Source organism: Pieris brassicae, chromosome 12, assembly GCF_905147105.1.
Source record: "Pieris brassicae chromosome 12, ilPieBrab1.1, whole genome shotgun sequence".
NCBI classification, from domain to species: domain Eukaryota; kingdom Metazoa; phylum Arthropoda; class Insecta; order Lepidoptera; family Pieridae; genus Pieris; species Pieris brassicae.
Window position 1 is genome coordinate 10,056,221 of NC_059676.1, and position 15,003 is coordinate 10,071,223.

The 15,003-nt window shown below is 36.1% G+C and overlaps 1 protein-coding gene across 1 annotated transcript in view; it reads left to right on the forward strand.

Moving 5' to 3' along the window:
- Window positions 1-15,003, forward strand: part of LOC123717171 (neurofibromin) — a 66,997-nt gene that overhangs the window by 41,028 nt on the left and 10,966 nt on the right. The window contains exons 43-58 of the mRNA XM_045673039.1: window positions 160-266; window positions 1,248-1,324; window positions 1,394-1,587; window positions 1,815-1,918; window positions 2,009-2,059; window positions 2,328-2,414; window positions 3,486-3,657; window positions 4,627-4,765; window positions 5,230-5,412; window positions 6,158-6,237; window positions 6,362-6,495; window positions 7,831-7,971; window positions 9,250-9,329; window positions 10,444-10,619; window positions 11,250-11,362; window positions 14,869-14,962. Of these exons, the coding sequence (XP_045528995.1) occupies window positions 160-266; window positions 1,248-1,324; window positions 1,394-1,587; window positions 1,815-1,918; window positions 2,009-2,059; window positions 2,328-2,414; window positions 3,486-3,657; window positions 4,627-4,765; window positions 5,230-5,412; window positions 6,158-6,237; window positions 6,362-6,495; window positions 7,831-7,971; window positions 9,250-9,329; window positions 10,444-10,619; window positions 11,250-11,362; window positions 14,869-14,962 (1,932 nt within the window). The remainder of the gene's footprint in view (window positions 1-159; window positions 267-1,247; window positions 1,325-1,393; window positions 1,588-1,814; window positions 1,919-2,008; window positions 2,060-2,327; window positions 2,415-3,485; window positions 3,658-4,626; window positions 4,766-5,229; window positions 5,413-6,157; window positions 6,238-6,361; window positions 6,496-7,830; window positions 7,972-9,249; window positions 9,330-10,443; window positions 10,620-11,249; window positions 11,363-14,868; window positions 14,963-15,003) is intronic.

Here is a 15,003-nt window from a genome sequence, read left to right on the forward strand (position 1 = left end):
GTCAAAGAAATTTTTCTTCTACAGATAGGCAATGAATACGAATTTGTACAAATTTAACAAATTGTTAATTAATTATGTCTAAAATTCTAAATATTTCAATCGGTTTAAAAGGTCTACGTTTTATCAATCATGTCATATCAATTTTTATATTTTTTTTAGGATTATGTATACCATCAAATAACACTATCTTTATTAAGTCTGTGAGTGAGAAATTGGCACATAACGAGCCTCACTTGACTCTGGAGTTCCTAGAAGAGTGTATTCAGGTAGAATAAACATTTATTATCAATCAAAATAATATCTTCTTTTAATAAAGTTTAAAAAATTATCGAGAAAAAATGTGTGATACCATTGCAACTAGAATGTTGCGTTGTAGCAACGACAGTGTTTCCGCTAAGGAAGCCGAAGTCGAACTGTCGAATTTGATTGCGCTGTCGCAACTACTGGCGACAACGCAATCAAATCGATATTTTATCGATACCACAAAGCAACTACAAAAACCTGCACTGACATTATCATTGCTTGACAGCATTTTATTGTTGTGACGTGGTGTGGTTTTGGTACATGTGAAAACTAAAGAGCCTTTAAAATAATTAGATCATAGAAAGCTGTATGTGAGAATATATAATACTATTAGTTAAGAGAAGCGGATTTAATTTAAAACAAAATGAATACGAAATTTAATTTACATAAACAGAAACAACATTCAAAAGATTAGAACACGTGGGTAGTTTACACTTTTAATATTTACTGAGGGTAGTGTAGAAATACGGCAGTTCCGCACGAAGTCTCAAACAACAGTGAATAAACGCCTTTATTTTTTGAATGGAATCTCGCTGTTGGCCTTAAGGGCCTTTACAGCTCAGCTCGGGCTGTTTTGGCGAGCGTAGCTCGGCCAGAATGGCGTTTAATCCCGCGGCTAGCGCAAGGGTGTCTCCTGTGAGACTCGAACCTCGGCTTGGGCCGTCGCGGGGTGGTCAATCGCCTGAATTCCTGCCCAGGACGGAAGCTCATCGGAGTAAGCAAAGTAAAGCTCGCCTTCCCCGGTGAAGGCGGTTTTTTACTCTAATCTGTGTTTGGCTATTTTTATTATTATTGGCCGCGCGGGCGGCTTTTAATTTATTGTTAGCTACGGTAATTGAATAAACGCCGGTTTTGCTTTCCCTTGTATAGGTTTCTGCTCCATGATGGCGTCAGTCTGCTAACAATACTATATAGTATATATTAAAAATGAAGTTATATTTTAGGGTTTCCGTGGCTCGACAATAGAATTAAAGCATTTATGTCTGGAGTATATGACCCCGTGGCTTGCCAACCTAGTCAAGTAAGTGTTATTTTTAATTTCGTTTTCGTTTAAATAATACTTTGTATTAACTGTGTATTAATAATCCAGATTCTGCAAACCCACTGAAGAGTCGAGACGTCAGAAGCAAGTGGCCCAAATTTTGGAAAAATTGATAGAGTTAACGATAGAAGAAACTGAAATGTATCCATCGGTTCAGGCGAAAATATGGGGCTCAATTGGACATGTGCCAGAACTTATAGATATGGTCTTGGATAGCTTTATACAGAGGAGTGTGGATTCAGGTAATTCTTTGGTGTCTGTAATCTTAACTTAGAAATTTATATTGTAACATAATTAAAGACTAATAAAATCACAAATTGTGGTAACATACCACAATGATATAATTTTACGTTAGCTGGTGATCACTGGCAGTACAATACAGTACAGTTTATGAATTATAAGAAAATGTGTTCTAATCTAAGGAAAAAATTAATTGGAGGACCTATAATACCAATTCTTACTTGACCAGGTCTTGGATCGCCCATGATAGAGATAATGGCAGACACAGCTGTCGCTTTGGCTTCCGCTAATGTTCAGCTCGTCTCCAAGAAAGTAATTGGGCGAATGTGTAGGGTGAGTTAAAAAAAACTTAATCAAAAAAAAAATTTTTGTTTTTGCAGTGACACATTTTTTCTTTTTATTTTTTTTTAATATTTTCTGCAGGCTTTAACGAAACTACCAAATAATATATTGGGTCCAATCACACCAGCCACTGTAAGTTTTTTTTTGTTAAAAATATTTTTTTTTTGTTGATTAACCATTTTCTATAAAATTTCTACGTGACGTGAGAAAAACATATCGAAATATTGAGGCTACAGGAGTTCTACGCCACACAGATGAAGTTTAAGTATAGAAGCACTCTCATATCAACACTCTTCTTTTTTATCCAAACCAGGATTTGAAAAGAGATGTCTAGTCCTCTTAAATATAGTATTCATTAACTTGTGTCAAAATATACGTGACATATAAAAATCCTCTCCAGGTCGTGGACAAAACCTGTCATTCGCCAACTGCAATGCTAGAACAGCACATGATGTGGGACGATATTGCGATCCTAGCGAGGTATTTGGTAAGTATTCTTTAACTCTTAAATTGTCTCTTTAAGGGCGAAGTAATATTTTGTTCATATATTTATATATAGTTTCATATAACAGGAGATAAATGTGAGGGAGGCTCACCTGATGTTAAGTGATAGCGACGTCCATGGATTCACACTGCCAGAAAGATCTGGTCGCGAGTGCGTTGCCGGCCCTTTAAAAAACTGAAAATTTGTTCAATTACAATTTGGGTTGTTCTAAAAATAATTGTTAATGGTTTAAATAATTTTATTTCTTTAACAAAAATATTTGGTTCGCAATCTCTATCTAATCTATGATATAAGTCTAAAAAGTACTAAATATGAACATTTATATATAAAAAAAATAATTGTTCCACGTATATGTACGTGCGAACGAACCACGTAATAGCATCTCGTCACACAAGACACTGGGATGTTCCTAAGTATAGGGACCAGCGTAAAAGCTACCTTATAATTGTGTATTTAAAAAAAACATTTTAATGTACTACGCTGTCGGTACATTTCATCAAATGTATCGGCTCTTTAATACATGACAAATGTCGGAGAAACAAAACTCGTCAAAATCCCTCTCCGAGCGGCTCGATCCCTTGGCGTTGCGTAGAGATGTGGGGGTCACTCTGCATCTTCTACCGCATTTACCATGGAGAGTGTTCAGAGGAGTTGTTCGGATTAATACCTGCAGCTGAGTTTCATCATCGGACGTCGAGGCAGAATACAAAATTCCACCCGTATCACTTCGACGTCAGCCGTTCCACGACTGAGCGTTTTTCAAGGCAATTTTTGCCGCGCACCACCGCTATGTGGAACCAGCTGCCCACTGAAGTATTTCCGAACCAATTCGCCTTAGGGTCCTTCAAGAAAAGAGCGTACAAATTCTTAAAAGGTTGGCTCTGGCATTGAGAGTGTCCATGGGCGGCGGTATCACTTAACATCAGGTGAGCCTCCTGCCCGTTTGCCCGTATTTTATGAAAAAAAAACAGCAGAAAAAGTTGTCTCTAAAGTGCTTTTTACGTCACCAGAAGGCGAACAGGTTTGCCTAATGATTTATTGATTGTATTACAGTTGATGCTCTCCTTCAACAACTGCCTGGATGTAGCCCGTCATTTGCCCTACTTGTTCCACACGGTGACATTCCTAGTGTGTTCTGGGACCGTGTCAATGCGAGCGGCCACTCACGGACTTGTCATCAATATTATACATTCTCTGTGCACCTGTCAGTCTCCTACTTTTTCAGGTATTAAAAGAATTATTTATGTGTTTAAATGTGTGTGTGTGTGTCTATATTTTCCCACGGGAATGTAAGTGCGTGCTCCACCATTCCTCCTGCTGATAGAGGACAAATCTTTTTTTTTAATTAGTTCATAGACATATAACACATTCTAACAGAACACACACACAGAAACATATATAAAGAAAAAGGTTTAATTGTGTAATGCGTGTGTGCTGTGGTTGTATTGGCCCTGGCTCAGCATTATGCTGAGGAGTAGAGTTATTCCACAGCGCTGGTCATTCTGCCAGAGACCACAGCAGCTAGTTTGCGCCTCAGTCGCAAAAAACAAATAAGAATCTAATACACAGTAGAAACAATTAATAATAATAGTAAAAGTTAGCAGTGTAAACAATGAAGAAAAAGATCTTAATAAAATTAAATTAAAAAATTAAAATTAAGAATAATTGTTAAGTTAATAAATATTTTTGGGCGGCTTAAAAACTATATTTCGTGAGATTTTTGTTGAGTAAGTAGATGTTTTTTTTTTTATATTTCCGACGAAAATTTGATTTTAATTACTTAAGATGTCATGTGGAACATGGTGTAATGCTTGCAGTTCCTTAAAAAAAATGTGTAAAACAAAACCTTGGTAATTAAAAAGAGTGGCGGAGAGTTTATTGCCAGTTCTTCTTTTCCGTTCTACGCCCTTCATTTAAGAACTGACAGTAAATGTAAAATTAGAAGCATTTAATATTTATTTATTTTTTTGACGTTCATAAGTGTACATTGTGTTACCTATGTGAATAAATGATTTTCATTTCAATTTTGTTTTTAAAAAACTACTGAATGATTTTGATGACTACGTTGAGTTTCGGTACTCCAAATATTCTATCTTAGACTTTTAGTTTCCGAAACATTTGTGGCTTTGTCGGCTTAAAAATCTAATTCCAAACCTATACGACCATTCAACTCACGTCGAAATGTCGCTTCCAGAGGAGACCCAACGTCTACTCATGCTGTCATTGGATGAGTTTGCGCTTCCGAAGTTCTATCAAATGTTCGGTATATCGAAAGTTAAATCCGCCGCCGTCACCGCCTTTAGGAGCCCATATCATCGTCACACTGGTGATTGGTGAGTACCCATCCGTAACTAGGTGACTGAATTTATGCACTTTTATTAGGGAATTAAATATTTTCCTATGTTTCGTAATATTATTTCTTAAAGCTTTTGCTATATATTTTATTTTACATAATTTAAGTTTTCTGTAAAGGTACAAAATAAATATATATAATAGAAAATACTAATTTTAAGCGTGTTTGTAACCCCTAAAAGTTTAGGAATTCGACATTTAAGATATTTTTCAGTTTAATCCATGAATCTCGATCTCTGTATGATCGATATAATTTTAATAAAGGGTTTTCTTATAAAATTCAAAGTTTTTAGTATAATAAATGTTGAACATCTCATGAGTCTCATGAGCAATCTTAAATTCTTTAGGTTCTTTTAATTATGTACATATTTTTAGAATTTAAAATTAACAGACCAAGTTAACTCACCCTAGATAGCCTAGCATTCATTCAATAATTGTAATCCAGGTATTCCGAACACTCATATGGCTGCAGCCAGTCATCGTGCATCATGGGTCCGATCATGGTGACATCGGTGACTGACAGAGAGAGATTACCACTTCAGTCTCTGGAAACCATCACCGATGCCTTACTCGAGATAATGGAAGCTTGTATGCGAGATATACCTGGCTGTGATTGGTTGAAAACTTGGTGAGTATTATTAGTTTCTGTAAAATATAGTGTATTTTTCCTGTTTTTATTATAATGGTTTAATATCTTTTGTTTATTTATTTATTCACAAATACATACACTATCCTTACAGTACTAAGCCAATACGATAATATAAAAAGAAATATATTACAATTAAGTACATAAGAAAAACAGTATCGCTACTACGCAACGTAGTTGTTAACGGGGATCTGTAACAGACTGGTTCTAGTATCGTCAATCAACCTTGGTCTTCGCCGTCGCACATAAACCGAGTTCTTGGAGAACACTTGGAGGTCAAGACTTTAAGTATATAATAGGCGTATTAGTCTCGTCTTGTTTCTAATTAATTACCACTATTTCAAAATCAAATAAGGTTGGGATTTAAACTATGATCAAAAGACACCCTAAATTAAACCCCCTTTTTAGAGGAGGGGGGCTCTATAATGCTTAGTTAAAAATATTGTGTAAAAAGTGAGAATAAAGTTCATCTTATCATGATTTTTGTAACCTTAGGTAAAATTTCATTACATGATTGATTGTAGTTAATCTACCTTAAAAACTGCTAGATTTAAAAATCCGGTAACACATTACAAATTCTTAAAAGGCCGGCAACGCACTCGCGAGCCCTCTGGCATTGAGAGTGTCCATGGGCGGCGGTATCACTTAACATCAGGTGAGCCTCCTGCCCGTTTGCCCCCTATTTTATAAAAAAAAAAAAAATTTATAGTAAGAATTCCAATTGTAGGACCTCCCTGGCGAGAAGTTTTGCTTTCTGCTTCAATCCAGCATTACAGCCAAGAGCACTCATAGTTTTCGGCTGCATAAGTAAGTTGTATCTGTAAATGTATTTTATACAAAAAAAATATATAAATTATGTTAAGTTATATAAATACTAGCCACATTATTATTTTACTTAGTCACTAGACATAAGGAATTATATAATTTTCAGGTAAACATGTAACAGACGATGACATGAAGCAACTCCTGCGTATTCTAGTAAAAGCTTTAGAGTCCTTCAACGATATGGCGCTTCTGGAGGCGATTATCATGTGCCTGACGAGACTACAACCGCTGTTGGATTCGGTGAGAGAAATGTTTCATCATCTCATGGGATATTCCGCTATCCGCCTTCGAAAATTATCTAAGAATAGCTTTTTGGATTTATTACAATTCCTGGTCCTCCGGTCCGGATTCTTAAAACCAACAGTTCAGGAGTCTAGCATTTCTATAATGTTCACTTGGTTATTAAGATAACGGAAAGATTCGCGTATATTAGGAAACACGAATATAGAGAAACAAATACATTTTTAAAATTTTAAAAAAATCGATCAGGTCTTTTTTTTTGAATCTCGTAATATCCTTAGCAGTGTTGACCTTCGCTTCAGCGTGTGACTCCCATCCCTGAGGTCGTAGGTTCGATTCCCGGCTGTGCACCAATGGCCTTTCTTTCTATGTACGCATTTAACATTCGCTTGGACGGTGAAGGAAAACATCGTGAGGAAACCGACATGTCTTAGATCCAAAAAGTCGTGTGTCTGGCATATGATCACCTACTTGCCTATTATATTTAAAAATGATCATAGGACAGATTCAGAAATCTGAGGCCCAAACCTAAAAAGTTTGTAGCGCCACTGATAAAAAAAATATCCTTAGCGAGTGTATAAATGAGAAGAATTTGTGAGATTTTAAATATATTGACGAACTTGTCCTGGTATTAAATATTTTAGTTATATTTTTAGAACTAGGAATGAAAAAAAGTTTATAAACGATTACATGACGAAATTATTGCGGGCGAACCGCAGGTTAATCTTAATATATATAAATCTCCTGTCACGATGTTTGTCCGCGATGGACTCCTAAACTACTTAAGCGATTTTAAATTAAATTACACACCGTGAGCAGTCTGGTCCAACTTAAGAGATATGATAGCTTAGATCTTTAATTATAGTCGCAATTTTATTTTATTGCAAATTATTTGTCTATAATTAATTGACAGTCACAATTATCTGTTAACTCCAAAAGATGTTAACAGATGTCGATACTTTTCGACTGGATTGAGTAAGTAATCAATAGATGGCACTGCTATGGTAAACCGACAAACGTGTCATATAAGCTACAATTCAATATCATGATTACCATGTGTTATTGAGGCTAAAGTATAAATTAAATTTATTATGGTAACGAAATACCGTGAAATTCAATTATTTATACTTTTTTTAATTTTTGGTGTTAGCATAGCCAACCACGCGTTACTTAGACCGAAGTGTAAATCAAATTCAAATTATAGTGGCGATAATACAGTGAAATTATTCTTTCGTGTCACGGTATTAAGGCTAACTAAAACCACATTAAGACGTTTGATACTTGCTTCGGTGGTATCTCTTTATAAGTAATGTGATGAAACTAAATAAATTGCAGGAGTCCCCCATCCACAAAGCTCTCTTTTGGGTCTCTGTATCTGTTCTGCAATTGGACGAGCCGACTTTGTACGCGGCGGGATTATCCTTGCTCGAACAGAATTTGCATACTTTGGACTCGCAGGGTCATTTCGAGATTAAGGTGAACGATAGTAGAATATAGTATTGTCTTTTATTAACATAGCTTTTACACGTGCGCGGCAAAAGCTGCCTTAAAAACGCTCAGTGCCTTTTTTTTATAAAATAGGGGACAAACGGGCACGAGGCTCACCTGATGTTAAGTGATACCGCCGCCCATGGACACTCAATGCCGGAGGGCTCGCGAGTGCGTTGCCGGCCTTTTAAGAATTTGTACGCTCTTTTATTGAAGGACCCTAAGTCGAATTGGTTCGGAAATACTTCAGTGGGCAGCTGGTTCCACCAATGGTGGTGCGAGGCAACAACTGCCTTAAAACACTCAGTTGTGGAACGACCGACGTCGAGGTGATACGTTATAAAATATTCTACTATCGAAAGAAAACGCTTTTTTAACCGGATTAAAGCTATGTATTATTATAAACTTATAATTATCATTATCATCATTTAGTCGATACCAACTCTGGGGAAATAAATACAGATAATATAACTTTCTCTGCAGCTGTAATACTTTTTGACATTCCACACCTTTTGTCTTCAGTCACCGTGACCAGGCACGCTGTAAAGCACGCGAAACCTCGACGTCTGTTGTTCAACAACTGAGTGTTTTAAGGCAGTTTTGCCGCGCACCACCACTATGTGGAACCAGCTGCCCACTGAAGTATTTCCGAACCGATTCGACTTAGAGTCCTTCGGGAAAAGAGCGTACCAATTCTTAAAAGGCCGACAACGCACTCGTGAGCCCCCTGAGAGTGTCTATTGGTTGCTGGTTTGCCCCCTGTTATATAAAAAACTTAATAGTTAGGTCTTTTAGCGATAAAGATGTACCGTACTGTATGTTTTAGCGGAATTCATATACATCTCACCAAACCGCGTCTGAAAACAATGTATTATATAAATAAGCCAATCTATAATAATATTCATGTATTTATAAATATTAACTAGGGTTTAACAGGGATACTGTACATCCTGTACATGTATAATCGAGTTTTATTGATTATTTTTTAACAGATACACAGTACGAACTTCGTTTCATGATAACAGATTACCTATTATTAGTAAGATATCATTAAAATATATATATATATATATAAATAAATAAATAAATAAAATCTTGAGTTTCCTAAAGATCGTCTTGTTATGATTTCTGATAAGTTTACGAACGAACTTACGAAATGTAGAACACGGCAGATAATCAAATATTATATAATTTCACCGGTATACCTGGCTGATAACCTTCTTTTTAATTCGTTTAATACCTCCAGTAAGAAGTCTTAATTTGCAGACGCTACAACAAGTGATGATGGAGACCCGCGAGCCCCTCGAGTGGCATTTCAAACAGTTAGACCATGCCGTTGGCTTGAGGTAAGAAAATTGACGGAAATTATTATTTTACACTCTCTTCTTTCTCTAGTGAATCCGCTATTTGACAGTAAAACTAAACTCTTTGTAATCCTAAAGTTACTAGAACTAACAGTCTTCTATACATCTTGATTCTCTGCCCCTTTGAATGGTCCAGTAAATAGGTCGCTGTAACCACTTGATTACTAAAAAAAATCAATGGCGCTACAACCTTTTTAGGTCTGGGCCTCAGATTTCTGTATGTGTTTGATGATCATTTGTTAATCTAATAGGCAAGTATTTGATCATATGCCAGACACACGCCGTCGACTTTTTGAGTCTAAGGCAAGCCGGTTTCCTCACGATGTTTTCCTTCACCGTTCACCAAAAATGTTCAAAATGAAGATTTTTCAATAAATTTAGAGACTGAGCTGGTCTGATATAAATTGGTAAGAAATTCCAAAGTAGGATACTTTGCTACTTGTAATCAGTGTTTTTATAACGAAAAAATTTAACTATACTTAGTGTTATAAAGTTTTTTCTCGATCTACGCCTCTGCCATGAACGTTTTCCATCTCTTAATTTTTTACTAAAAAGATACATTAATTAAAATCATATTGATTCGTGTTACGCGTCTCGAAGGATACGCCCCGGCTACTCCGGATAAATTATGAAATACAATATTCGAGCCGGGGCGCAACTGCGAGAGCCGTTCTTTCATTTTTGTTTGCCTCCTTAGAGTTTGTTTGTTAACTTTTAACCTGGGAATGTTGAAAATGTTTTATAGTCAACCTTGAAAATAGCCTCTATTTCGGAACCTCCAAAATAACGCGCATAAAACACAGCTAGTTCTGCTTTAAAATATTGAAATTGTTATGAATTCTTTTATTTTATTATATCAAATGAAGCATGGTGATCATACAATGTAACATCCAAGTGCTTAAAGTTATAGCTTGGTAAGTTTGCAGTTCCTTACAATTTCCTTGTAAATAAAGAAATCGACGGTTAAAAGAGTGGTGTAGAGTTTTCTGCCAGTTCTTCTCATTCTCTTGATTTGGTAACTGGTAGTAAATGTATTATTTGGAATATTGATACTTACCGATATGAATAAACAAATTTCGTTTTATTTCTTTATTAGTTTCCGGTCCAATTTCCATTTCGCCCTCGTGGGTCACCTGGTGAAGGGGTACCGTCATCCTGCACCAGCCACTGTATCTCGTACCGCGAGGGTGCTGTCTGCATTGCTGGCGTTGGCTGCTAAACCTGACAGGGATAAGTTCAAAGCTACGCAGCATACTGTGGCGTATCTCACAGGTCAGGAGAAAATTAATTTTATATTTGATGTTTTTCAGTGGATATGTTGTGTATGTTTATATATTTTTAAATGTTATTTTCCTGTAGAGGGAAGTTGTTAAAAAACAAACGTCTATCTTACAAATTCAAACAACGCTTATCTAGACACACGCTGGAGTTTCACCTCTTCGTTGTTGACATCCCCAGGTGTCGCATTACACGATTTGGTACGTCGTTTCTTATAAAAACAGCAAAGGAGTGGAACTCCTGAAAGGAGATGGAATGATGGAAGGGGTTCCATCTTCTCTAAACAGTATAATATGGGTTTATTGAAGCAACGGCGAAATTTGCATCTCCTGGGCAGGCACGTACTCTACTCTACTCTACTAATATGCCAGATCTCACTTAACATCAGGTGCGCTGGTGGCCAAACATCTGTTCAGATATAAAAAAATGTAGTGAAATCTTTCGTAGAAATGTGTTTATGACATTTCTTTATAGCCAAGTTATATAGCCTTACTTGATACGTTGATTTTGGATAATTTCTTATAACAAAAGTCGATATCCCAACATGTATTGACGCTACGGTAAAAAGAGTTCTACCGATGTAATACATAACTGTATTGATGTGGGATGAAATGTTCTGTCCAGCTCTGGTCTGTGTAAGCGAAGAGGTCCGATCTCGATGTCCGGTGAAGCACTCGTTACCACAATGGCTGCCTGAGAACTGCGACCACTACTGTCCAGCTGCTGATCATTTGCAGGTACGGAGAAAGACGTCAATCATTCTATAACGCAATCTCGATATTTAAACTACAGTAAAATCCGCGTTAAGACAATTTCTCAATTTCCGTTTGTACCAAAAACGCGTTTTAAGCGAGAGCGTATTATGCGGGATAACACGTACTACGTATTATTATGTATTATGTTCTAATTTTGGTATATATAGTTATTAAATTATACATTTATAAATAACATTAAATACGTAGTGTAATTATATTTACATTATTTCAAATAATCACTTATTTTGGTTTGACAGAAAGATTTTAATGCATTAGCAATTAAAATAATTTTAATATAATTCAACTTTTGCAGTGTGTCTTCGCTTTGATCCAAAGAAGCTACATAGCGTCTTAAATCATTAACAGCTGATAATGCCTGGGCGTTTGACAAAACCGGAGTTGACTCATCTTCGTCTTCATTATTATCACTTAGGGCCTTTGTTTGTGATTAAATTTCGTACGGTGCTACATTGTCATCAATGGAAGAATATACAGGAAAATCCTGCAGTATCTCGGGTTCTTCACGAGCGGGCGGGGGGGCCTTTCTGAGGGCTCTCGTTAGAACTCTCGGCTCGGGCGTATTAAACGGGATGACGAATCGTCTTATGCATTAAGAAATGTATGAAAATAAGTCTCAATTTGCAAAAGACCGGCGTAAAGTGGCGTATTATGCGAGAAATCGTATTGAGCGTTAAGAAATGTATGAAAATAAGTCTCAAGTTGCAAAATACCGGCGTAAAGTGGCGTATTATGCGAGAAATCGTATTAAGCGTAAAGAAATGTATGAAAATAAGTCTCAAGTTGCAAAATACCGGCGTAAAGTGGCGTATTATGCGAGAAATCGTATTAAGCGTAAAGAAATGTATGAAAATAAGTCTCAAGTTGCAGAGACTGGCGTAAAGTGGCGTATTATGCGAGAAATCGTATTAAGCGTTAAGAAATGTATGAAAATAAGTCTCAAGTTGCAAAAGACCGCCGTAAAGTGGCGTATTATGCGAGAAATCGTATTGAGCGTTAAGAAATGTATGAAAATAAGTCTCAAGTTGCAAAATACCGGCGTAAAGTGGCGTATTATGCGAGAAATCGTATTAAGCGTAAAGAAATGTATGAAAATAAGTCTCAAGTTGCAAAAGACCGCCGTAAAGTGGCGTATTATGCGAGAAATCGTATTAAGCGTTAAGAAATGTATGAAAATAAGTCTCAAGTTGCAGAGACTGGCGTAAAGTGGCGTATTATGCGAGAAATCGTATTAAGCGTTAAGAAATGTATGAAAATATGTATCAAGTTGCAGAGACTGGCGTAAAGTGGCGTATTATGCGAGAAATCGTTTTAAGCGTTAAGAAATGTATGAAAATATGTATCAAGTTGCAGAGACTGGCGTAAAGTGGCGTATTATGCGAGAAATCGTTTTAAGCGTTAAGAAATGTATGAAAATATGTATCAAGTTGCAGAGACTGGCGTAAAGTGGCGTATTATGCGAGAAATCGTTTTAAGCGTTAAGAAATGTATGAAAATATGTATCAAGTTGCAGAGACTGGCGTAAAGTGGCGTATTATGCGAGAAATCGTTTTAAGCGTTAAGAAATGTATGAAAATATGTATCAAGTTGCAGAGACTGGCGTAAAGTGGCGTATTATGCGAGAAATCGTTTTAAGCGTTAAGAAATGTATGAAAATATGTATCAAGTTGCAGAGACTGGCGTAAAGTGGCGTATTATGCGAGAAATCGTTTTAAGCGTTAAGAAATGTATGAAAATATGTATCAAGTTGCAGAGACTGGCGTAAAGTGGCGTATTATGCGAGAAATCGTTTTAAGCGTTAAGAAATGTATGAAAATATGTATCAAGTTGCAGAGACTGGCGTAAAGTGGCGTATTATAAGAGAAATCGTTTTAAGCGTTAAGAAATGTATGAAAATATGTATCAAGTTGCAGAGACTGGCGTAAAGTGGCGTATTATGCGAGAAATCGTATTAAGCGTTAAGAAATGTATGAAAATATGTATCAAGTTGCAGAGACTGGCGTAAAGTGGCGTATTATGCGAGAAATCGTTTTAAGCGTTAAGAAATGTATGAAAATATGTATCAAGTTGCAGAGACTGGCGTAAAGTGGCGTATTATGCGAGAAATCGTTTTAAGCGTTAAGAAATGTATGAAAATATGTATCAAGTTGCAGAGACTGGCGTAAAGTGGCGTATTATGCGAGAAATCGTTTTAAGCGTTAAGAAATGTATGAAAATATGTATCAAGTTGCAGAGACTGGCGTAAAGTGGCGTATTATGCGAGAAATCGTTTTAAGCGTTAAGAAATGTATGAAAATATGTATCAAGTTGCAGAGACTGGCGTAAAGTGGCGTATTATGCGAGAAATCGTTTTAAGCGTTAAGAAATGTATGAAAATATGTATCAAGTTGCAGAGACTGGCGTAAAGTGGCGTATTATGCGAGAAATCGTTTTAAGCGTTAAGAAATGTATGAAAATATGTATCAAGTTGCAGAGACTGGCGTAAAGTGGCGTATTATGCGAGAAATCGTTTTAAGCGTTAAGAAATGTATGAAAATATGTATCAAGTTGCAGAGACTGGCGTAAAGTGGCGTATTATGCGAGAAATCGTTTTAAGCGTTAAGAAATGTATGAAAATATGTATCAAGTTGCAGAGACTGGCGTAAAGTGGCGTATTATGCGAGAAATCGTTTTAAGCGTTAAGAAATGTATGAAAATATGTATCAAGTTGCAGAGACTGGCGTAAAGTGGCGTATTATGCGAGAAATCGTTTTAAGCGTTAAGAAATGTATGAAAATATGTATCAAGTTGCAGAGACTGGCGTAAAGTGGCGTATTATGCGAGAAATCGTTTTAAGCGTTAAGAAATGTATGAAAATATGTATCAAGTTGCAGAGACTGGCGTAAAGTGGCGTATTATAAGAGAAATCGTTTTAAGCGTTAAGAAATGTATGAAAATATGTATCAAGTTGCAGAGACTGGCGTAAAGTGGCATATTTGCGAGAAATCGTATTAAGCGTGATCGTCTTAAACGGGTTCTACTGTATAACTTTAGAAGAGTCAGCGACATTTATTTTTATAACAGGGACCAAACGCCGCCCATGGACATGCACACTGAAGGCTTGCAAATGCGTTGTCGGCTGTTTAATATTTGGTACTGTTTTTGCAAGACAACTTTAATATTATTAAATTATAATTAGTACACTATACTACAAGTATTATTATTTTTTAATTTACTTTAGATTTACTAGACAGAAATCGAAATTTTATGTAAATTCACTCTCAAATAAACACTTAGTCGATCGTAGGATCACTGTAATAGCTTTTGTAAAAAATAATAGATAATAAAAAACGCGTTATACGTTTTTTAAAGTCTGATACATAAACTTATAGAGATTTTAATAAAGACGTTTCAGTTAAAATTATAAAGAAAATTCGTTTACAAAAACTCAATTTAGTTTGGAACGGTTTCATGATAATTTCTAATTGCAGTCAACGATGTTAACGCAAGGTCGGGGCTCGTCCTCCAGCCATAGCCGACGTCAGAAGTCCTGGGATATGTTGGAACAAACGACTGCTTATGGGGGTATGTATTTAATATTATAAATAAAAATGTTAAGAAAAACA